Source organism: Saimiri boliviensis, chromosome 15 (genome assembly GCF_048565385.1).
Source record: "Saimiri boliviensis isolate mSaiBol1 chromosome 15, mSaiBol1.pri, whole genome shotgun sequence".
Classification (NCBI taxonomy): Eukaryota; Metazoa; Chordata; class Mammalia; order Primates; family Cebidae; genus Saimiri; species Saimiri boliviensis.
Window position 1 is genome coordinate 68,969,308 of NC_133463.1, and position 25,198 is coordinate 68,994,505.

Below are 25,198 nucleotides of genomic sequence, written 5' to 3' on the forward strand. Positions count from 1 at the left end.
TTAAAAAGAAGCCCATTTTATACGGTTACTAAATCAATACAAATCATCACATAAGACTTTTGTCAAGCAAATATTAAGCTTATTTATGGGTTTTTACACACATATTTCACATTTTAAAATCATCAGGGAACCTCCCATTCCCAATTTTCTGTAATTAAATGATTGGAACTCCTCCTATCTTTTACTTAAACTTCGTGCTGACATTGCAACTACCTCCCCAGAGGGAAGTGTAAGAAAAGCTTACGCTAGTCACCTGAATGTTGGTAAAAAGGAGCACAAGACTACGTTGTTATTAGTGAAAAGGGGAATCAGAGTATGAGGATGAGACACTTTTATGAGGGCAGACGGAAAAAGATCTAACTAAAATGGTGGCTGTCTTCAAGAATAAAATAATCATTTCAGGCACTGTAGTCCCTGCCTGTGGATCTAGGGCGAATGGGGGTCCTAGGTCCGGCTTCTCCCGAACCCGCGTAACGCGAGGTGGCGCTCTCTCTTCGCAGTCCCTGGACTCTGAGCTGGTCTCCTGAAAAGCTACGTCGGCCAGAGAATTGCGTTCAGCGAAGCGCGGAAGCCGAAGGGCGCCTTGCTCCTGCCGCGCCCTGTAGCTAAACGGAGGCCAATTCCTAGCGAGACCCAGAGACGCGCGGCGGCGGTGGGGGCTGGAGAGGGCCTTCCACTGCCTCCAGCCGCAGGATCCCTGCTGCAGCTCGGAGCACGCCCGGGGATGCAAGTAACACATTCCGGGTGGGCAGAGGAGGTGGCTAGCAGCAGACTGGGCAGTTGGAATGTCGGCGGGACCACCTTGCAAATCGCAGCCCTTCTGTCTGGATTCTCAGCTGGGCATGATGGAGGCAAATTTGGAAACCTAAGAGGGCCACTTGCCCTCCTCTCTCTTCGCTCCGTCACCAGCCTTTGGTGGTGGTGAAATACTCTTTTCAGTTTTTCCAAGGCAAGAAAGTATTTTCTCACAAAATAGGGTTTTGCTGAATTCTCAGTTTCCACCCAACGTCCCCCTAACATTTGTAAAGAATCGGGCGTGCAGGATGGGGGATATGGGTCAAAAATCAGTAAAGGTGGTGACTTTTCTAGAGGGCCCACTCAGCAGGCGAGGACCGAGTCTCCGGAGAGCCAGCGCCGGGCCCGGTGGCTTCCTGTTCTTCCCAGCTCAGGGCAGAGCCTCTCCAAGCATGGTCTGCAAAGATCTGAACCACCAGGGGGTGTGAAAACTGCAGGGTCCGAGGCCTTAGCTCAAGCTCCTTGAACCAGAATCTCTGCGGGTGGGGTGGGATGGGGTGGGGTGGGGAATCGGCAGGTTACGAGTTATAACCACATGAAACAGCCGATATTCGTCCTTTTGCAACCTACAAAAATGTCAATTTCGATACCTCCAGCCGATTCCCCTGCGCCTTAAAGTTTGGGCATCGCTGCTTCGGCGTTTTAGAGCCCTTGGGCTTATTCAGAAGAGGAAGAGGGAGAAGAGGAGGTTCCAAGGGGGCCTTTACGGTGGATACCTCTTTCACTCGGAGCCTTTGACGCGGGAAGGCAAGGTCGGTCTTTTGAGAATGGGGAAGTGGGCACACAGCACCTGAAACCCGGAGGGCTCCAGACCTCCCAAAGCCACCGGGGGCGGGGGTGGGGGGCTGGCTTGAGAGCTTGCACTAGCTTCTGCCCCTGTGGAAGGGAAAAAGCCCGGCTCGCTCCCGGAGCGCCACACCCGGCTGCGGCGTGCACCTGGGGCGACTGCCAGGTTCCGGGTAGGGGAGCGCGTGGGTAACACGGGGCTGGCTCCTCGACGTCTCCGGTAGGGCGGGGGTTGGGGAGTGGAGGAGGAGAGAACGTGGGGGGGCGTTAAGGACTTAGGCCTGCCTCCCACCTCCCCACCTCCCGCCTCCGCGGCTACCCTCAGCTCTATAATTGGCTGCCGGCGGGCCTTCCTTTCCTCTTATCTGATCCTGGGCGCGCAGCTGGAGAGGCGGAGGCAGCTCCAGGAGGCTGGGAGTGCAAGCGCCGCGGGAGAAGGAGAGAAAGGCGAATTTAAAAAGGGTACTCGGAGGGAAGAGAGCAAGGGTGGTGCGCCGCCGAGGACCAACTTGCGGTGCAACTTCGATCTTCCCTAGGCGCCGAGAGCTCCCAACCTGGGCTGGAACCTTGCCCAGCACAGGTCAGTTCGTCTTTCTCTGCTCTTCTTCGGTTCTGCTTCGAAGTCCATTCTTGAGGAAGGAAAAGTGAAAACAGCGGACCACCTGCAGACGCAATGCAATTCCATGGACTTTCTTTACACAAGCGCGCCCAAGGATGGCTTGGGGACCTTTGGGGTGGGATGGGACGGGACGGGACGGGTGCACCTGTATGCCTCTTGGTGGGGCTCGTGGGGCAGGGAGATGAGAGGCATTGAGTGGCGAGAGCGCAGAGATCGTGGAAATACCGTGTGCTGCTCCGGGAAGCTTTTCCCCGTGTTTGGGTGACGTGAGCGTGTGGCGGGAAGAAGCTGCGTTTGGCTGCGGACAGTGGTGGCTCCAGCATTTCCATACAGAAGGGGCTTAATTTGGGTGGGATCGGTCTTGAAGGGCTGGGTGTGCATTACAAATACGCTGTTTTTATTTAGCTTGTGTTTGGGATAGCTTGGGAGAGCCGCTGATGGAGATCAGTGGGGATGAAACTTACCCAGCCACCTGTTGGCACTGCTACAGATTTTGTTAGCTGAGGGACCAGGCACTGGACGCAAAGGAAAACAGCTAGTGCGATGATGGATGGGGGCGGTAGACGCTCCTCTACCTCTCTGCCCTGGAAGCTGGGATGCTTCGTGCGTTTTGCGTTGGTGCCAGAAGCCAGGAGGCTGTGGTTTTGAGAGAGACACCGCTTGATTGTAATGTTGGAGGATCCTCTCCGCTTTAGCTTGTCGACCTCTCATTTGCCCCCTTTTATCTCTCTGACACCCCCCGCACCCCGCGCCCCGACAAGCCGCCTATGACGCAGCGCCTGGGCGGATGGGCATCCGGGGCAGCTGGGCTTTGGCGCACAGTTCGCCCAGTGGGGACAGGGTTAGGGCTCGATTAAAAAGAGCACCATGGGGCCATTACAGTGGCCTCACTCTCACACCAGGGCCTGGAGGCCGCCAGCAGGTCCAGGACCACAGGCGCTCAGATCTTAGTGCTGGGTTCTTGGGTCATCTGTGGCTCAGGGTTGCTCTGCTAAGGTCCGGAGGGTTTTGGATCTGCTCTTACGAAAGTGTCCAAATGAAGCTTGTGGGAAATCCTCTCACAGGATTTCCCCCTAAGCATTGCTTCTGGAGCTGCTGCTGAGAGTCCCATTCCTTCTGCAAGTTTGGAGAGTCCTCTGTTGGCAGCAACTGAAGGGGGTGGGAGTAGGGGCAGGAACCCGACAAAGATGGGAGTAAGACTTTGGTGGCTGTGGAGGGCAGTGCAGAAATGAAAATGGAGTTTCCTGAAACTCGCCTGTTAAAGGTCCCGGGGCCCCTCCTTTACTGAGCGACAGAGAGGGCCCTTTTTGTAATACTTGCAGTAGGTGATAGAGACACTGTACTCAAATCCAGCAAACAGGCTTTAAACTGGATGCAGTGAAGGACCTGGTGTTCTCTTTCTGACAACGTGGTCCAGTCTGCACATAGAGAACTCACTGGTAACGTTTAGAGTGAGTGAATGAATGAATGAATGAATGAACAGCATTTGGATATTTGGTTTTTCAGAAGAGCAACTTGGATTCCTGTGAACTCAAGGCTTCGTTATTATAAGGTAAACTTCTGGATGGTTTTGTTTGCTTGTTTTTTAAACAGCTTTATTGAGATATTCATATACCTCTTAAATTAACGTATTTAAAGTGTACAATTCAATAATTTTTAGTGTTTGTTTACAGAGCAGAGTAAATCCACAATTTTAGAATTTTAGCACCCCAAAAAGAAACCCTGTACCTATTAGCAGTAATTCCCCATTTCTCCCTAACCTGCTGCCCTGTCTGTATGGATTTGCCTATTTTGGATGTTTCATGTAAATGGAAGTATACAATATGTGGTCCTTTGCGACTGCTCCTTCTACCTAGCAAAGTATTTTCAAGGATCATCCATGATGTACAGGCTGTCTTTCCTGCTCTCTCAGTAAACACTGGGTATCCATCCTCTCTTTCTTCCTGGGGAGCCCTGAGCCAGGATAGACCTGAATCTCCACTGCAGCCCTGACCTCCTATGGGTCCCTTTGAAAGGACAGGCGCCCCACTGGTAAGGCCTCTTAGTAATTCCCTGGGAAGTATTCCTTGGAACCCATCAGGATTCCTGGAGCAGTTTTGGATGGATCCCAGGCTTCAGGATTGATGGGAGGAGCCTCTTGGCACGTGTCCTGCTGTGAACCGTCCAGCTGAGGATTTCAGAGAACTCTTGGGGCCCTCCACGCATGTCTTGATTTTTCAGAATCAGCCAGGGCTGGTCCTAAAAATGAGCTGAACAAATTGATCTGACTTGAGGGACACTAGGGAGAGCCCCTAGCCCATTAAAAAGACCACTTGGGGAGTTGCCCTTTCAATCTTAAATATTTCCTGGTGTCACATGGTAAAACACAAATGTCTTTTGCCCGTTTTCAGTTGACAGCTTCTGCAGCGATGCGACTGTAAAGCCACATTTGCAGTCACTTTTATCCAAACTCAGCCAAATGACTGCTGTTTTCCTGGCCTGTCTGGTGTAACCTAAGATCCCTTTAAAGGACAAGGACCTTCCTGAATTGCTACATGATGGAGTGTTGCTGTTTGAGCACCACTGAGCTAACAAACTATCTGGGATTATGATAGTTCATTGAGACAAAGTTATTGGTAAACGAGGCACTAGTTGATCCCCCCAAGGAACTGACAGTGGAGTGGAGAAAGTTTAAAGGAAAGTGACAAAAATAAACGTTCTTCTTGGCAGATTTGCTTTGAGATAGTACTGGATGTTAGGAAAATCATCGTTCTCCTTGACTCCTGTAAGTAAATAAAAAGTGGCAGGGATCCAGTTACTTTTCTGTTTACACCAAGCTTTTGTTATGGACCAAACTGCATCCTGTTCCTGTGGCAGGTGTGTGTGTGTGTGTGTGTGTGAAATGTTGGCATATTTTTCGAGTACTTATTGGGTATCTGCCTTTTTCTCTTTTAGAAACACACTTAAGCCTCCCAGTTACTTGGGGAAGCAAATATTATTTCTCCTTTAGCAATCGCTAAGCTTCAAGAATAAAAAGTACCTTGCGTGGGATCACAAAGCCAGCAAATGACAGAAACATGATTAAGAAAAGTCTATATGGGGCCAGGCACAGTGGCTCATGCCTGTAATCCCAGCACTTTGAGAGGCTGAGGTGGGTGGATCACCTGAGATTAGGAGTTGGAGACCAGCATGGCCAGCATGGCAAACCCCATCTCTACTAAAAATATAAAAATGAGCTAGGCACGGTGGTGGGCGCCTGTAATTCCAGCTACTTGAGAGGCTGAGGCAGCCCGTGAGAAATAAAACAGTCTATGGGAAGTTCTGAGCGTTCTTTAAGTCAAAGTTTAGAGCCTAGCCTCCCCATTTCCTCAAGGTAATTTTTTATTAGTAGGTCTTTTCTGTCTATGGGCCTTTGTCGGAGCTACCCTGAGAGGTGTCCCTTTGAATTTTAGAGAGCAATGTTTTCCCTCATTTCTCCTAGAAATTACCTGAGTTGCTTATGAAAATTGGTCCAGAGGTAGGCTGCGCTTTGCTAAGTCAATTGAAATGTCTTAGGGTGTGTCTTTATCTAGGAGCAGTCAGAGGACCGACCCTTTATTGGATAAAGATCTATTCCTGGGTGGCCATTTGCCTTTGGCTTTTGCAAAGAGGAGCACATTGAATTGATGTCTAAAAATGATATTCTGCTGCAGGTTGCTTCTGTTCTTCCTCCACTTCCCAGCCCTGCCTCCCACCATGTGCTGGCACTGTGTGCTAAGTATTCAAAATACAGTAGTGAATAATGTGCTTTGGCAAATGGAAACTCAAATAGCTAACTACAGTATAGTGTTCAGTGCTACAGAATGGAAAATAAAGATTACTACCGTAGGAAACAGGAAGAGCATCTGACCCCACACTTAGAAGATCAAGAAAAGCTTCCTGAAGGAAAGGGTGTCTAAGCTTTCCATAAAGGGTAGCTTAGATGTCCATTTTAGTTAAAAATCATCTTTCATTTCTCTGACAGATTAACTATGTCAGTGTTGGAAAAATGAAAAGAGAAAAGAAAGCCAGGTGAAGAACATTCCTGTGTCAAGGAGCTGTCATTCCAATTTGTCATACTTTTGGGATGGTTCTACCTTCTATCACTTAGAACATACAGCATCAGTTTAATACTGTTTGAGCAGCTGTATATCTGAGGCTAGTTTACAGTCGAATTCCTTGCATTTGAGTAATTCACAGGGCTGCTGCTAACCTAATAGAGTCTTTCTGTAAATTAGAAAAAAGGTAGCCCCTCTGCAAGCCTATGCCATTAGGGGAAAAAAACAGTTCTGTTTTCTCTGGATAACACAGCTTCTCACTGGGACACACAACTGGGAATCAGAGTGTCTGCCAATTTCAAGTGTCACTGACCCTAGGCCAAGTGTAGATTGTTTAGTAGTGAACTGCTAGCTGTACACACACCAGCCCTGATCATTCAAAATCAATTATTAGATCAATCAATATTTACCGATTGCCTATGTGTGTTAAACTTTCTTGACTATGGGTTAAACTGCCCATCTAGATGTCTAGCAGTAACCCAAGATCTAGAAGGTTAAAACAGTGACCGAGGCCATGAAATTAGCTGGAGAATCTCAATAAGATGAGGAACAGATGCAGTTCATTGGAGGCCTGGTTGGTGAAGGATCAAGTTTGGTGCTCCTGCTGGCTGGTGCCCATCTGCAAACTGTTACCTGCCTCTGATAAGACAAAAACTACATGACGATATAAATCAAATATGTCACTAAGCACACTGCTCACCAAGCACACTGTTAGTTCAACTGAGATTATTTTTATTTTTTCACAGCAAAGCTTTTCTGATGAAGGAACCAAGACAATACATAGACAACTTGCATATGGCATAAGCTCCTTATCTCATTGAGGACCAGTAACAGTTCATAGACCAGCAACTTTGAGTAGCACCAATCTAGGCAACATTGGTCCACATTTGGCCAGAGAGGTCATCTTAGATCCTCTCTGCCTTTATATAATTTTCTTCTCCCTCTTTTCCTCTTATTTTTTCTTTGTTTCCTCTGCCTCCTCGTCGTCCTTTTCATCATCATTTTCCTTTTTCTTCTCCCGTCCCTTATTACTACTTTACTGTTGCTTTCCCCTTCTGTTTGATGTTTCTCTCTTAAACAAAAATCACTGTGAGTTTTATTCAGCCTTTGTCTTTTAAAAAGCAAAATAAGGAAAGTCTACGTGTATAAGATAAGAAGTAAAAATGGAAACAATCACTAACTTGGAGAAAATTAAAATAATTGGATGGTGATTAAAGAAAATATATGACAATAAATTAGAAAACTTGGATGAAAGGGATTATTTCTTTTTTTTTTCATCTTTTATTTTAAGTTTGGGGATACAAGAACAGGTTTGTGATATAGGTATATGCGTAATGTTGAAGATTAGGGAATGAATGATCCCATCACCCAGGTAATGAGCATAGTACCTAATAGGTAGTTATTCAACCCTCACCCCTTTTTTCCTTCCCTATTAATCCCCAGTGTCAATTTTCTCATCTTTATGTCCATGTGCACTAAGTGTTTAGCTCCTGCTTACAAGTACGAACATGTGGTACTTGGTTTTCTGTTCCTCTGTTAATTCACGTAGGATTATGGCCCCCAGCTGCATACATGTTGCTAGAAAGGATGTGATTTTGTTCTTTGTTATGGCTGTGTAGTATTCCATGGTGTATATGTACCAAATTTTCTTTACCTGATCCGTCGTTGATGGGCATCTAATTGAGTTCATGTCTTTGTTATTGTGAATAGTGCTGTGATTAACATATGAGTGCATGTGTCTTTTTGGTAGAATTATTTATATTCCTTTGGGTATATATCCGTTAGTAGGATTGCTGATTTGAACAGTAGTTCTGTTTTAAGTTCTTTTGAAATCTCCAAACTACTTTCCACAGTGGCTGAGTAGTATAGTATTATACAGAAATATGTTTCTTTATAATAGTTTTATAAAGAAAATGGTATAATTTACATTCTACCAACAGTGTATAAGCATTCCCTTTTTTCTGCAACCCTGCCCACCTCTGTTATTTTTTGACTTTTTAATGTAGCCATTCTGATTGGTGTGAGATAGTATCTCATTGTGGTTTTGATTTGCATCTTTCTGATGATTAGCAATGTGGAACATTTTTTCATGTTTGTTGGCTGCTTGCATGTCTTCCTTTGAAAAATATCTGTTTATGCCCTTTGCCTACTTTTTAAATGGGGTTATTTGGTTTTTGCCTGTTGAATAATGTAAGTTCATTATAGAGTCTGGATATTAGACCTTTGTTGGATACATACTTTGCAAATACTTTCTCCCTTCTGTAGATTGTCTATTTACTCTCTTAATAGTTTCTTTTGCTATGCAGAAGCTCTTTAGTTTGATTCAGTCCCACTTGTCAATTTTTGTTTTTGTGGCAGTTGCTTTTGAGGACTTAGTCATAAATTCACTGCCAAGACCCATGTCTAGAATGGTACTTGCTAGGTTTTCTTTTAGGATTTTTATAATGTTAGGTCTTACATTTAAGTCTTTAATCCATCTTGAGTTAATTTTCATATATGGTAAAAGAAAATATAGGAAAATACTATAATTCCAAAGGAGAAAGAGACTTCTGTTGATGTCATAAACCATAGGAGATAAAAAAAAATTGGGTAACATATTTCATTATACGTGATGGAAAAGGAGTCACATATTAAATGCAAACATGTCTCACAAAAAGATGAACAATCCTGGGTGGGTGTGGTGGCTCATGCCTGTAATCTCAGCACTTTGGGAGACTGAGGCAGTCAGATCACTTGAGGTGAGGAGTTCAGGACAGTCTGGCTAATATGGTGAAATCCTGTCTCTAACAAAATACAAAATCTGCTGGGTATGACAGTGCATGCCTGTAATCTCAGTTATTAGGAAGGCTGATGCATGAGAATTACTTGAGCCTGGGAGGTAGAAATTGCAGTGAGCCAAGGTTGCACCACTACACTCCTGGGCGACAGAGTAAGTGAGACTCCATCTCAAAAACAAACAAACAAACAAACAAACAAACAAACAAAAACCAAAAATGAGCACTCCTATAGAAAAATGACCAAGGGCATGTTAGAGAGTTCACTGATCAAAAGACATCTTAATTAAATGAAAGATGTGCAGTCATATTATAGCTATGGGAGGTGTTATAAATTGAACTACAATTTTTTCATACATGAAAGAATTTGCAAATACCAGAGCCAATGAGTTTATGGAAAAATCGACACATATACTTTTTCTTTCTTTTTTTGAGATGGAGTCTCGCACTGTTGCCAGGGCTGGAGTGCAGCGGCACGATCTCAGCTCACTGCAACTTCCACCTCCTGGGTTCAAGCAATTCTCCTGTATCAGCCTTCTGAATAGCTGGGATTACAGGCCACAATGCCCAGCTAGTTTTTTGTATTTTTAGTAGAAATGGGGTTTCACTGTGTTGGCCAGGCTGGTCTCAAATTCCTGACCTCATGGTCCTCCTGCCTCGACCTCCCACAGTGCTGAGATTACAGGCGTGAGCCACCATGTATGGCCAGACACATATACTTTTGGTGGTATGCAAACTGGCTTAATCTCTTTGGAGAGCAATTTGACAATATCCATTAATACTTTTATTTTCTTTTGAGACAGGGTCTCCCTTTCTTGTCCAGGCTGGAGTGCAGTGGCACAGTCTTTACTCACTGCAACCTCTATCTCCCAGGTTCAAGTGATTTTCCCACCTCAGCTTCCTGAATAGCTGGGATTACAGATGCACAACACCACAGCCTGGCTAATTTTTGTGTTTTTAGTAGAGATGAGGTTTCACTATGTTGGTCAGGCTGGTCTCGGACTCCTGACCTCAGGTGATCTGCCTGCCTTGGCCTCCCAAAGTGCTGAGATTACAGGTGTGAGCCACCATGCGTGACCCATGAATACTTTTTAGAAGGAATAAGCATACCTTATGACCAGCAGTTACACTTTTAGCAAACTGTGTAAGAGAATATTTGTCCATGACTTTTTTGAGGTTTTGATTAACATTACTTTGAATCTATAGATTAACTTAAAAACATTTGAACAGAACTTTTTTTTTTTAAACCCATGAACATGGTGCACTGCTCCATTTAATCTTTCTTTCATTTCTGTCAGCAATACACTTTTGTATTTTTGTATGCTAAAGAGTATAGAGGCCTTGCATGTCATATTAATTTCTATTTTATATTTTTGATGTCACTGTAAATACATTTCCTTTTTTTGTTTTTATTTATTTTCTGCTATTATGTAAGAACACAATTGATTTTTGCCTACTGATCTTGTCAGTCAGCCTTTCTAAATTATTAGTTCAAGTAGGGTTTTTTTTTTTTTTTTGGTAGAGTTCTTAGAATTTTCTGCTAAACAATCAGGTTGATTGTGAATAGAGTCAGTTTACTTCTTCCTTCCCATTCTTTCTGCCTTTTCTTTCTTTTTCTTGCTCGATTGCACTGGTGAGGACCTCTAGTACAATGTTGAGTGGAAATAGTTAACATACCTATTTTATTCTTGATCTTAGGAGAAAAACATTCAATATTTCACCATTAAGTAAGACATTAGCTATGGAGTTTTCATTGATGCCCTTTATTAGGTTGAAGAAGTTCCTTTCTGTTTTGAGTTTGCTGAGTTTCTTTACAATCCTGAATGTGTACTAAATTTTCTGAAGTGCTTTTTGTCCTATTTAGATTATATACATACACCTATGTGTGTATAAAATCTCATGCTAAATGATTAATGGATATTAGCCTGATGGTTAGCCTTTTTCTCCCTGAGGGGAAAAACATACTAAACATGCTAAATGATTAAAAAATTTTAAACCAATATTATATTGCTGTAATAAACTCTACTTGGTCATCATTATTCCTATTTTTATATATTGTTAAATGCTATTTGATAATATTTTGTGAAGGATTTTTATATCTATTTCATGAGGGTTATTCTGTAATTTTTATTTTTTGTGATGCTGTCTAGTTTTGATAAAAAGGTTATGTGAGGGATGGGTGTGGTGTCTCATGCCTGTAATTTTAGCTCTTTGGGAAGCTGAGGCAGGCAGATCACTTGAGGCCAGAAGTTTGAGACAAGCCTGGGCAACATGGTGAAACCCTATCTCTGCTGAAAATACAAAAATTAGTCGGTGTGGTAGGATGAGCCTGTATCCCCAGCTATTTGGGAGGATGACACAGGAGAATTGCCTGAACCCAGGAGGTGGAGGTTGCAGTGAGCCAAGTTTGAGCCATTGCACTATAACATGTATGACAGTGAGACTCTGTCTCAAAAAAAAAAAAAAAAAGGAAAGAAAAGAAAAGAAAAAAGATTATGCTAGCCTTCACCTGTGCTTTCAGAAAGAGTTTATGTGGGGTTGGTATTATATTTTCCTTAAATATCTCATAGAATTCACTAGTGAAGCCATCTGGGACTATAATTTTCCATGTGGAAATATTTTTAATAACAAATTTAATCTCTTTAGTAGATATAGAGCTATTTTGGTTTTCTATTTCTTCATGTGTCTGTTTTAGCAAGTCAACTAGTATTTCAATAGTTTATTTCCAATTAAGCTAAATTGTTGGGATTATTGGCATAAAGTTATTTATATTTTTTCTTTTTAATGTTTTTTCATTTGTGAAATAAGTAGCTATATTCTCTGTTATTCCTGGTATTGTTAATTGTGTCAGTCTCTGTTCCTTGATCACACTCCTAAAGGTTTTTAATTTTTTTAATATTTCAAAGAAGCAAATATTGGTTTTGTTAATTTCTACTAATGTTTTCTATTTCTTCAGTTTTCGATTTTATCTTTATTAATCACTTCCTTCCACTTAATTTGGATTTACTTTTCTCTTCTTTTTCTAGCTTCAAGTAAAAAATTAGATCGTTGATTTTAAATCTTTCTTTTTTATGTAAACATTTAAACCTATACATTTTGTAATCTCTAATTCTTTAGCTGCATTCCACAAATTTTCAAAAATTGTACCTTTATTTTCATTCGTTTTCAAAAATCTAAAAATTTCCATTGTGATTTGACCTTTGACCCACTGATTATTTAGAAGCATATTGTTTAATTTTCAAATATTTTGAATTTATGAAGATACTCATTTTCTTCTTTTTAAATTAAATGGGGTCTTTCTATGTTGCCCAGTCTAGTCTCAAAACTTCTGGGCTCAAGCAGTCTTCACACCTTGGCCTCCCAAAATGCTGGGATTACAGGTGTGAGCCACCACACCCAGCCTATTATTCACTTCCAATTTAAATCTGTTGTCAGGAAACATACTCTGTATGCTTTCAATCTTTTGAAATTTATTGAGTTTTATTTTATGGCCCTGAATTTGGCCTATTTTGTTAAATTTTACTGGTACACTTAAAAACATGAACATTTTTGCAGTTCTTGGATGTAATACTCAACAAATATTAGCTAGGTTAAATAGAGTTGTTCACATCTATATACTGATATATTGTCTAATTGTTCAACCAGTTCTTAAAGAGTACTGGAATCTTCAACTTTGCTTATTCTTCAAATTTCTTTAGTCCTAATTAGTGTTTGCTTCATGTATTCTGAAACGCCATTATTAAAGTCATACACATTTCTGATTAAGTTTTTCTAATTAACTGATCTTTACCATTCTGAAGTGTCCAGGATTTGAGGGCAGATTTTGCTCCCCTTGCCCCGACATTGTGTCTCATTCTATCCTGACATTTCCCTTCTCAGTATCTAGTTTCTCTAGTATTCCTGTTCCCTGATGCTTTATGGTAGTAAGACAGCAGCTTTCTCCCTGATTTCCGATCACCACAGCATACATAGTGGGGGGTTCCCTTAGAGAGATAAAAGCTAACCACCAAGGGAGCAGTAACAAAACTAGGTCTTTATTCCTAGAGTTTTTTCCTCCTGTGTCATGATGCTGACAGATAGATGTAATAACTGCTTACTTCCTGTAGCACTTTTTAAATAGATCTCATTAGCTAATCCTGAAAATCTTTTTTTTTTTTTTTTTAAATGATTCTCGATGTGAGGAGGGTAGTAGTTTAATAGCAAGAAGAAATCAGGAGGAATGCCCTCAAAGCCAACACACTGGATAATACATTAGGCCTATTTCTTTTGTTGCTGGTTTTTTTTTTTTTTTGGTTCGTTTTTTAATCTACAAAAATGTGTGACCTCCATCATCAACTGACTGTAAAATTCTCTTTCTATAAAGTAGATATTAACATATATATAAAATGTGGAGCTGAGGAAGGCATCCTAGAGATCATTTTATTCAGTTCCCTGGCCCCCAAATTCAGGAATCCCTTTGATAACATCTCTTATGGGTAAAACTTAGCTTCTGCCCCAGAACTTCTAGTAAGAGGGAAGCAATGTTTCTAATTGTTAGAGAGTTGTTACAGAACTCCTGTGGGTTGGGAGCCTCCCACTGATGAGAGTTCTGTTTTCAGAAGCTACACAAAACAATGCTGTTTTATCTTCTATGTAAAACCTCTTCTAATATATGAAAACTTCCGCTATGTGTCTCCGATTCTCATTTTTCTTTGGTATAAAATATGCTTTTCAATTAAATTTTTTTTTTTTTTTGAGACGGAGTTTTGCTCTTGTTACCCAGGCTGGAGTGCAATGGCGTGACCTCGGCCACCGCAGCCTCCGCCTCCTGGGCTCAGGCAATTCTCCTGCCTCAGCCTCCTGAGTAGCTGGGATTACAGGCATGCGCCACCATGCCCAGCTAATTTTTTGTATTTTTAGTAGAGATGGGGTTTCACCATGTTGACCAGGATGGTCTCGATCTCTTGACCTCGTGATCCACCCGCCTCGGCCTCCCAAAGTGCTGGGATTACAGGCTTGAGCCACTACGCCCGGCTTCAATTAAATTTTAAGTGAGTTCACCTAAAGTTCGCTTTTCAACTAATCTTTTTTTCAGTTAACTCTAAGTGAGCTAATGAAGGGGAAGATGTGGTCTGAAGTTTTGTATCTTTCTTATTGCCAAGTATAATGCTTTGGTTACCTAGTAGGACTCTTAATAAATGATTGTTGAGCTGGGCATGGTGGCCCATGCCTGTAATTCCAGTAATTTGGGAGGCTGAGGTGGGCAGATCACCTGAGGTTGAGACCAACGTGACCAACATGGAGAAGCCACATCTCTACTGAAAATACAACAACAACAACAAAAATTAGCCAGGTGTGGTGACGAGAATTCCTGTAATTCCACTTTCTCGGGAGGCTGAGGCAGGAGAATTGATTGAACCCGAGAGGCAGAGGTTGCGGTGAGCCAAGATCACACCATTGCACTCCATTCTGGGCAACAAGAGTGAAACTCCATCTCAAAAAAATAAATAATAAATAAATGTTGAAATGAACATTGAATACCATAAATAACAATCTGTCTCAGAGCATGGCGTTGGTGGATATATGGCATATCACATAATTAACAAGAATTTCATTTAAGTTTATGGTTTATGTTTTGTAAGTCAGCAATGATTTTGAATACAATATTATCCAAGGTTTGTGTGTATGTATATATGTGTATAAGTCTTGGCAAGAGACAGAGAGAGTGAGTGTGTGTGGTTTACAAAAACGTTAGGATAAATATTTAAGGAATTCTGATAAAATTGGCTCTATGTTAGTCTGGGAATTTTGTGGGTGCCTGTAAGCATTGTTTAATGCTTATACGTAGGGCCTTTCCTCATTATTAAACTTATCTTGACAAATGAGATTAAATAAAACAAACATGAGTGGAAGGGCAAATTAGCACGAATTGGCCTAGTTTTATGTTACTGATTGTAAAATTGTGACAGTGTTTTGAGGACACTTGTATTAAACATTATCAACTTTCCCTAAAGTTGGCTTATACCTTCTGAATAGAGAACTAAATAGCCGTTTCTAACATGATGTTTTTAAACCATAAAAAATCAAGGCAGAGTTATTTGTTTTGTGCAGGCTTTTGGGCAAAGTTTTAACAAATTAGGCTTTGACATTTTGGTAAATGTTAAAATGTCTTATGGCATTTTAATAGGATTGAGATTTTTCTTGCCCTTCTTTTACTGTCTTAAAGTTTGGGGACTTGGCAGAAAAGCTTGGGAAAACTGAAATTTCACTTCTCCCAATGTGGTATTGCTCATCCTAAGTTAAAATAAACAGCAACAAAAGAAGAATTTATGCTGGGCATAGTGGCTCATGCCTGTAATCCCAGCATTTTGGGAGTCTGAGGTGGAGGAATTGCTTGAGCCCAGGAGTTCGAGACTAGCCTGCACAATGTGGGGAGACCACATTTCTACAATTTTTTAAAAATTTGCCCAGATCATTTATTATTGTTATTATTTTTTAAGAGAGAGGGTTTCACCATGTTGGTCAGGCTGCTCTCGAACTCCCGACCTCAGATGATTCACCTGCCTCAGCCTCTCAAAATGCTGGAATTACAGGCGTGAGCCACCGTGCCCGGCTTTTTTTTTTTTTTTTTTTGAGACAGAGTCTCGCTCCATCACCAGGCTGGAGTGCAGTGGAGCGATCTCGGCTCACGGTAACCTTTGCGTCCCGGGTTCAAGCAATTCTCTGCCTCAGCCTCCTGAGTATCTACAATTCTTTTTTTTTTTTTTTTTTTTTTTTTTTTTTTTTTTTTTAATCAGCAAGGTATGGTGGCACATGCCTATACTCCAGCTACTTGGGAGGCTGAGGTGGGAGAATTACTTGAGTCCAGCAGATTGAGGCTGTCGTGATCCGTGATCTCACCACTGCAGCCCAACTTCAGTGACAGAACCAGACCCTGTCTCAAAAAAACAAAAAAAAAAAGAAAGAAAGAAAAGAAAGAATTTTGAAGATAAGCTGTGGTTATAATGGTTACAATGCTTTTTCCATATAAATAATGCTCAGTTTCCAAAAAAAGTTGCCAAGACTAGGGTAGAATTTATTTACTTAGTTAAAAAGTACATGAGATGCAGATGAACCTCCAATATTACATGTTCAGTATTGCTTCGAAACAGTTGGATACAGGAACTGCTTTGATGAGAACAGAGAAGGGCTATTTGACTGTGGCCATTCACAATAAGAAAAAAAAGGTTCTTTTATGTTAAAGAGGATCTTTTTCTCCTACGTTAAAGTAGTATTATGGGATATCTTTAAAATTTTCTTTAATTTTTTTTTTTTTTTTTTTTTTTTTTGAGAGACAGAGTCTCACTGTGTTGCACTAACTTTGTGACTTGGGCAACTTCTCTGTGTCTTATTGTCCATCTGTAAATACGTATTAGAATTGTACTTCAGAGAATCACCGTGAGGATGAAAGGAATTTACCTGTATACTTAGAGTAGTCTTTACGTATAGCAAGGGCTCAATACGTTTTATGGTGCATAAAAGAAGATGACTTTTGGGGGAATCATGGGAAAAATTCTCAGCTTTTGGTATCAGAAAACGTTATGCCTCTCTGGAAAAATATGTTTTAGTTAATCTAAAAATATAGTAAAGTTTAAAATTTAATATGCTTCTTTCTTGCTTTAGCTGCTAATAAATAAATTTGGAACCAAATTCATGGTTACCTTTACCAACATACAGGACCAGATACATTTTCTCTGTGCTCGTTTTACTCATTACTTTATTGTATTATCACCAAAATTTCCCCTTATACTAGGATTGCTGGATAAAATCCATGACAGTCAGTTAAATTTTAATTCCAAATAAACAATAATTTTTTAAAAAATAGTACTTTTCAACTATTGCATAGAAAATACTAACACTAAAAATTATTTGCTGTTTATCTCAAGTTAAATTTAATTATAGACCTGTATTTTATATGTTAAATCTGGCACCCTTACCTTATCGATTATGTTCATTTGTTATTTAGTTGCTTCAGATCCTTTGTGGAATGATACTGGGAAATGAATGAATGAATATATAAATGAAAAAAATGCATTTAAAAAATATGCCCTGGGCAGGGCACAGTGGCTTACGCCTGTAATTCCAGCATTTTGGGAGGCCGAGGCAGGCAGATCACAAGGTCAGGAGATTGAGACCATCCTGGCCAACATGGTGAAACCCTGTCTCTACTAAAAATATGAAAATTAGCTGGGCATGGTGGTGAGCACCTGTAGTACCAGCTACTTGGGAGGCTGAGGCAGGAAAATTGCTTGAGCCTGGGAGGTGAAGGTCACAGTGAGCTGAGATTGTGCCACTGCCCTTCAGCCTGGCGACAGAGTGAGACTCCATCACAAAATATATATTTTCTTCTACCCAGGTGCATATATATCTATATATATGTATATATGTATGATGTGGAAGTGATGTGACATGGTACTCATATGAGATCCTAGTGGAAATGTGGAAATCACTGTAATTTTCTGTAGAGCATTGTGTGTGTGTGTGTTTACATATATATACGTATATATATGCTTCTATATACATATATATATATATATATATATATATATATATATATATATATGCTTCTACCCAGGAGCATGCATATGTATGTATGTGTATATATATATATATGTGTGTGTGTGTGCATATGTGTGTGTTTACATATACACACACACACACACACATATACACACATACATACATATGCATGCTCCTGGGTAGAAGACAACTTTGGAGATATTTTCTTAATCTCTGAGGGAAGGTCTTGAGAATTTCTCCTCTGTAATGACCTATTAATAGAATTACAATCTATAATTTGTAGACTGGTCTTTTAAATTGATACCAAACATCCATGGTCTTCTCCCTCCATTTCTGCCTCTCTCCCTTTCTCCTTTCTTTCCTCCCTTTTTCTGAAGTTTTTTTAATGTTAAAATTTTTATTATTACTTATTATAGATACGTAATAGTTTTATGCTTTCTTTTTTTCTTCATTTTCCTGACTTCCATTTATCTTCTTTCTCTTTCTCGTAGCTCTTCTTTCCTTGCTAACCCAATGAAAATGAAAAATTTGGAAGATTTTTAGATTCACTTATATTAAAAAAGAGAAGAACTATGAGAGAAGATGAAAGAATTAGGGATTATTTCGCTCAATGGGGGGAAGTCTGAGTACTGCAGTGACTTAGTATTAGTACAAAGTGATTTTTCAAATTCTTTTGGATCACTAGTAGAAAGGTCCTATATAAGCCGGGTGCGTGGCTCACACCTGTAATCCCAGCACTTTGGGAGGCCGAGGCGGGTGGATCACGAGGTCAAGAGATCGAGACCATCCTGGTCAACATGGTGAAACCCCGTCTCTACTAAAAATACAAAAAATTAGCTGGGCATGGTGGCACGTGCCTGTAATCCCAGCTACTCAGGAGGCTGAGGCAGGAGAATTGCCTGAACCCAGGAGGCGGAGGTTGCGGTGAGCCGAGATCGCGCCATTGCACTCCAGCCTGGGCAACAAGAGCGAAACTCCATCTCGAAAAAAAAAAAAAAAAAAAAAAAGAAAGGTCCTATATATTTGTACTTTTCAGGCAATATAAGGTAACAGTAGGAATTTATGTGAACTTTATGTGATAAATATGGGAGGAACACATTACTGACAAGGACATTGGGATTCATTATAATGCTAATTTCAGGTAAAATTATGAAATTTATCCATTTGGGAAATTCATTAAGCACTTTATGAATTTTTGTGACTCATAGGGATGAGTCACAAAGTACATTCTGAAGTTCTCTCCCAACTATTTCAAATCATTCTCTCCATTTACAGCATCTTCTAAAGTCTTTTCTTCATCAGTTTGTATTTTAGAGTGAAATGCACGGTGCTCTAGGGAAATTAATTACTTCTTGACAGCAGTAATTCATATTGGCTTATTTGCCTGTTGTAAATGACTACATGTACTTTATTTTTAGCCTTCTCAAAAATGTCCCTGTTTTCTCTGTTTCCAGGTGGCTGCTACAACTCATGTAAAAAGCAGAAAATAAAATGAAGATTTTTCAGTGCAAGACGCGGTACTGGTTGCTTCCGCCTTTTTTGGCAATTGCTTATTTCTGTACTATCGTCCAGGGTCAAGGTAATTGAAAACTTTGACAATCAGTAGGGTCTGGGACTCTAGCCTTCTTATTTCTGATTATCATTTTTATTTTATTTATCCTAATAATATATGGGCTTTTACTGAGTTTTACCAACTGTTTGCACTATAGAAATGTACACATCTTTGATGATGTTTACAACCTGACCGGTGGCAGAGCATAATAATTTTGTGGCAATTGGTTACCTAGGCCATTCCTTTTTAAAATCTTTTTTTATTTTTTGAGACAGAGTCTTGTTCTGTCACCCAGGTGCGATTTCAGATCACTGCAACCTCTGCCTCCTGGGTTCAAGCGATTCTTCTGAATCAGCCTCCCGAGTAGCTGGGATTACAGGCATATGCCACCATGCCTGGCTAATTTTTGTCTTTTAGGTAGAGACGGGGTTTCATCATATTGGCTAGGCTGCTCTTGAACTCCTGAACTCGTGATCTGCTTGCCTCCATCTCCCAAAGTGCTGGGATTACAGGTGTGAGCAACAGCATCCGGCCCATTCTTAAAGTGCTCCTGAAAAGCCTGTTCTTGTTTAATCAGTGAAAGTCAAGTTTGTATGTTACAATATCAATTCTATTAATAATGCCCTATTAATTAAATCAGTTTATGAATAGAGCCCTGTTTTTACTCTATTAATAATGTGAGTATGTATGTATCCTAATTATGTCTTGTCTCTTACATAGTGTATAAGGTAGAAATAGCACTTCATACCTGGTCCTCGATTTTACTCCTTTTCTTAAAAACTGAGCACATAGTCTGAATGTTATAAGGGCCTGACAGAGCCTGCCAATATGCCATTTGAAGCATTCCTAATGATTTCTAGTTTGTTTTAATTAAACTTAATTTGTGAAATCTACTGTTTGCATTCCTAGGATTGGAACTTTTATTTTTAATTTTCATTCATTTAAATATATATATATATATGTATAATGACATATATATGTATAATGTATAATGACATATATATATGTATAATGACACTTTAGGTTCTGGGGTACATTAAGAGGACATGCAGGATTATTGCATAGGTACATACATGGCAATGTGGTTTTCTGCCTCCATCCCCGTCAGCTGTATCTGACATTTCTCCCCATGTTATCAATCCCCAATTCCCTACCCCCTGCTGTCCCTCCCCTACCCCCCCAACAGAACCCAGTGTGTGATGCTCCCCTCCCTGTGTCCATGTGTTCTCTTTGTTCAAAAACCGCCTATGAGTGAGAACATAATGGTATTTGATTTTCTATTCTTGTGTCAGTTTGCTGAGAATGGTAGTTTCCAGATTCATCCATGTCCCTACGAAGGACATGAACTCATCATTTTTTATGGTTGCATAGTATTCCATGGTATATATATGCCACATTTTCCTTGTCCAGTCTATCATCAATGGGCATTTCGGTTGGTTCCAGGTCTTTGCTATTGTAAACAGTGCTGCTATGAACACATGTGTGCTTGTGTCTCTATAATAGAACAATTTATAATCCTTTGGATATATACCCAGTAATGGGATTGCTGGGTCAAATGGAATTTCTATTTCTAGTTCCTTGAGGAATCACCACACTGTCCTCCACAATGGTTGAATTAATTTACACTGCCACCAACAGTGTAAAAATGTTCCTATTTCTCCACATTCTCTCCAGCATCTGTTGTCTCCAGATTTTTTAATGATGACCATTCTAACTGGTGTGAGATGGTATCTCAATGTGGTTTTGATTTGCATTTCTCTAATGACCAATCATGATGAGCATTTGTTCATATGTTTGTTGGCCTCATGTATGACTTCTTCTGAAAAGTGTCTATTCATATCCTTTACCCACTTTTGAATGGGTTTGTTTGTTTCTTGTAAATCTGTTTTAGTTCTTTGTAGATTCTGGATATTAGCCCTTTGTCAGATGGGTAAACTGCAAAAAATTTTTCCCATTCTGTTGGTTGCCGTTCACTCTGATTGTTTCTTTTGCTGTGCAGAAGCTCTGCAGTTTAATTAGATCCCATTTGTCTATTTTGGGTTTTGTTGCCAATGATTTGGTGTTTTAGTCATGAAGTCCTCACCTATGCCTATGGCCTGAATGGTTTTGCCTAGATTTTCTTCTGGGGTTTTTATGATGTTAAGTCTTATGTTTAAGTCTTTAATCCATCTGGAGTTAATTTTAGTATAAAGCATCAGGAAGGGGTCCAGTTTCTGTTTTCTGCACATGGCTAGTCAGTTTTCCCAACACCATTTATTAAACAGGGAATCCTTTCCCCATTGCTTGTTTTTGTCAGGTTTGTCAAAGATCAGATGGTCGTAGATGTGTGGCATTGCCTCCAAGGCCTCTGTTCTGTTCCATTGGTCTATATCTCTGTTTTTGTACTGGTACCATGCTGTTTTAATTACTGTAGCCTTGTAATATGGTTTGAAGTCAGGTAGCGTGAGGCCTCCAGCTTTGTTCTTTTTGCTTAGGATTGTCTTGGCTATGTGGGTTCTCTTTTGGTTTCATATGAAGTTTAAGGTGTTTTTTTCCAGGTCTGTGAAGAGGGTCATAGGTAGCTTGATGGGGATAGCATTGAATCTATAAATTACTTTGAGCAGTATGGCCATTTTCACGATACTGATTCTTCCTAACCATGAGCATGGAATGTTTTTTCATCTGTTTCTGTCCTCTCTTAATTCCTTGAGAACGGGTGTGTAGTTCTCCTTGAAGAGGTCCTTCACGTCCTTTGTTACTTGTATTCCTAGGTATTTTATTCTCTTTATAGCAATTGTGAATGGCAGTTCATTCTTGATTTGGCTCTCTTTAAGTCTGTTATTTGTGTATGGGAATGCTTGTGATTTCTGCACATTGATTTGGTATCCTCAGACTTTGCTGAAGTTACTTATCTGTTTAAGAAGATTTTAGGCTGAGACGATGGAGGCTTCTAAACATACAATCATGTCGTCTGCAAATAGAGACAATTTGACGTCCTCTTTTCCTAATTGAATACCCTTTATTTCTTTTGCTTGCCTGATTGCGCTGGCTAGAACTTCCAATACTGTATTGAATAGGAGTAGTGAGAGAGGGCATCCTTGTCTAGTGCCAGATTTCAAAGGGAATGCTTCCAGTTTTTGCTCATTCAGTATGATATTGGCTGTTTGTTGTAAACAGCTTTTATTATTTTGAGATCCATTCCATTGATACCTAGTTTTTAGCATAAACAGCTGTTGAATTTTGTCGAAGGCCTTCTCTGCATCTGTTGAGATAATGGTTTTTGTCTTTGGTTCTGTTTATGTGGTAAATGATGTTTATAGACTTGCGTATGTTGAACTAGCCTTGCATCCCCAGGCTGAAGCCTACTTGATTGTTATGGATAAGCTTTTTGATGTGCTGTTACAATCAGTTTGCCAGTATTTTATTGACGATCTTTGCATCTGTGTTCATCATGGATAATGGCCTGAAGTTTTCTTTTCTTGTTGAGTCTCTGTCGGGTTTTGGTATCAGGATGATGTTGGTCTCATAAAATGATTAGGGAAGGATTCTCTCTTTTTGCATTGTTTGGAATAGTTTCAGAAGGAGTGGTACCAGCTCCTATTTATATGTCTTATGGAATTCGGCTGTGAACCCATCTGGACCTGGGCGTTTTTTTGGTTAGTAGGCTATTAATTGCTGCCTCAACTTCAGCCCTTGTTACTGGTCTGTTCAGTGTTTCAACTTCTTCCTGGTTTAGGCTTGGGAGGGTGCAAGTGTACAGGAACTTACCCGTTTCTTCAAAGTTTACTGGTTTGTGTGCATAGAGTTCTTTGTTGTAGTCTCTGATGGTATTTCTGTGGATTCAGTGGTGATATCCCTTTTATTGTTTTTTATTGCATCTATTTGATTCTTCCCTCTTTTCTTTTTTATTAATCTGGCTAGTGGTCTATTTTGTTGATCTTTTCAAAATACCAGATTTATTTATTTTTTGAAGGTTTTTTTTGTGTGTGTGTCTCTATCTTCTTCAGTTCTGCTCTGATCTTAGTTATTTCTTGTCTTCTGCTAGCTTTTTAGTTTTTTTCATCTTGCTCCTCTAGCTCTTTCAATTTTGATGATAGGATGTCAATTTTAGGTCTTTCCTTACTTCTCATGTGGGCATTTATTGCTGTAAATTTTTCTCTAGACACTGCTTTAAATGTTTCCCAGAGATTCAGGTATGTTGTAGTCTTTGTTCTCTTTGGTTTCGAAGAACATCTTTATTTCTGCCTTCATTTCATGGTTTGTCCAGTCAACATTCAAGAGCCAGTTGTTCAGTTTCCATGAAGTTGTGCAGTTCTGAGTGAATTTCTTAATCCTGAGTTGTAATTTGATTGCACTGTGGTCTGAAAGACTGTTTGTTATGATTTCTGTTCTTTTGCATTTGCTGAGCAATGATTTACTTCCAAATATGTGGTCAATTTTAGAGTAGGTGTGATGTGGTGATGAGAAGAATGTATATTCTGTAGATTTGGGGTGAAGAGTTCTGTAAATGTCTATTAGGTTTGCTTAGTCTAGATCTGAGTTCAAGTCCTGGATATCCTTGTTAATTTTCTGTCTCGTTGATCTATCTAATATTGACAGTGGAGTGTTAAAGTCTCCCACTATTATTGTGTGGGAGTCTCAGTCTCTTTGTAGATCATTAAGAACTTGCTTTATGTGTCTGGTTGCTCCTATATTGGGTGTATATATATTTAGGATTGTTAGCTCTTCTTGTTGCATTGATCCTTTTACCATTATGTAATGCCCTTCTTTGTCTCTTTTGATCTTTGTTGGTTTAAAGTCTATTTTATCAGAGATTAGGATTGTAACTCCTGCTTTCTTTTGGCTCTCCATTTGCTTGGTAAATCTTCTTCCATCCCTTTATTTTGAGCCTATGTATATCCTTGCACATGAGATGGGTTTCCTGTAAACAGCACTCTGATGGGTTTTGACTTTTTATTCAATTTGCCTGTGTCTGTGTCTTTTGATTGGGGCATTTAGCCCATTTACATTTAAGGTTAATATTGTTATGTTTGAATTTGATCCTGTCATTTTGATGCTAGCTGGTTGTTTTGCCCATTAGTTGACACAGATTCTTCATTGTGTTGATGCTCTTTACCATTTGGTATGTTTTTGGAGTGGCTGGTACTGGTTGATCCTTTCTATGTTTAGAGCTTCTTTCAGGAGCTCTTGTAAGGCAGACCTGGTGGTGACGAAATCTCTGAGCAATTGCTTGCTCATAAAGGATTTTATTTCTCCATTGCTTTTGAAGCTTAGTTTGACTGGATATGAAATTCTAGTTTGAAAGTTCTTTTCTTTAAGGATGTTGAATATTGGCCCCCACTCTCTCCTAGCTTGTAAGATTTCTGTCAAGATATCTGCTGTGAGTCGAATGGGCTTCCCTTTGTGGGTAACCGGACCTTAGCATTTTTTCCTTCATTTCAACCCTGGTTAATCTGATGATTATGTGTCTTAGGGTTACTCTTCTTGAGGAATATCTTTGTGGTTCTGGGGTACATGTGCAGAACATGCAGGATTGTTTCCTTAAAGGGAAGCATACCTGTTTGGAAAGGAATGGAACTTGACTTTTTGCATGCACAAATTGCTATTATACACCTGGGGTTAAGGAACTGTATTTCCAACTACTTCACTGAACATACTGCAGGCAGTTTGGTAGACACACTCTGCTTATGTTATGTTCTCTATATTTCCTGGTCTTGAATATTGGCCACCTTGCTAGGTTGGGGAAGTTCTCCTGGACAATATCCTGAAGAGCGTTTTCCAGCTTGGATTTATTCTGTCACATTCAGGCACATCTATCAAATGTAGATTGGGTGTTTTCACATAATCCCATATGTCTTGGAGGCTTTGTTCTTTTCTTTTCACTCTTTTTTCTCTAATCTTACCTTTTCATTTTATTTCGTTGAGTTGATCTTCAATCTCTGATATCCTTTCTTCTGCTTGGTCGATTGGGCTATTGAAACTTGTGTATTGTTTGCAAAGTTCTCATGTTTTTCAGCTCCATCAAGTCATTTATATTCTTCTCTAAGCTGTTTATTCTCACTGGCATTTCTTCACCTTTTTTCAAGGTTCTTAGTTTCTT

At 40.1% G+C, this 25,198-nt stretch overlaps 1 protein-coding gene across 7 annotated transcripts in view; it reads left to right on the top strand.

Annotated features, from left to right (window-relative positions):
• The first annotated feature begins 620 nt into the window (after positions 1 to 620).
• The window catches only part of COL14A1 (collagen type XIV alpha 1 chain), a 254,139-nt gene continuing 229,561 nt past the window's right edge, over positions 621 to 25,198 (top strand). For 3 of the 7 annotated variants that reach the window (XM_039464750.2, XM_039464752.2, XM_039464754.2), the window contains exons 1-2: positions 1,944 to 2,161; positions 19,022 to 19,146. In XM_039464750.2, coding sequence (XP_039320684.1) covers positions 19,059 to 19,146 — 88 coding nt within the window. In that variant the 5' untranslated portion in view covers positions 1,944 to 2,161; positions 19,022 to 19,058. Of the gene's footprint in view, positions 950 to 1,386; positions 1,548 to 1,942; positions 2,162 to 3,706; positions 3,753 to 19,021; positions 19,147 to 25,198 lie in introns of those variants that run through there. The other 4 variants (XM_074387086.1, XM_074387087.1, XM_039464751.2 and 1 more) reach the window with 4 other exon arrangements.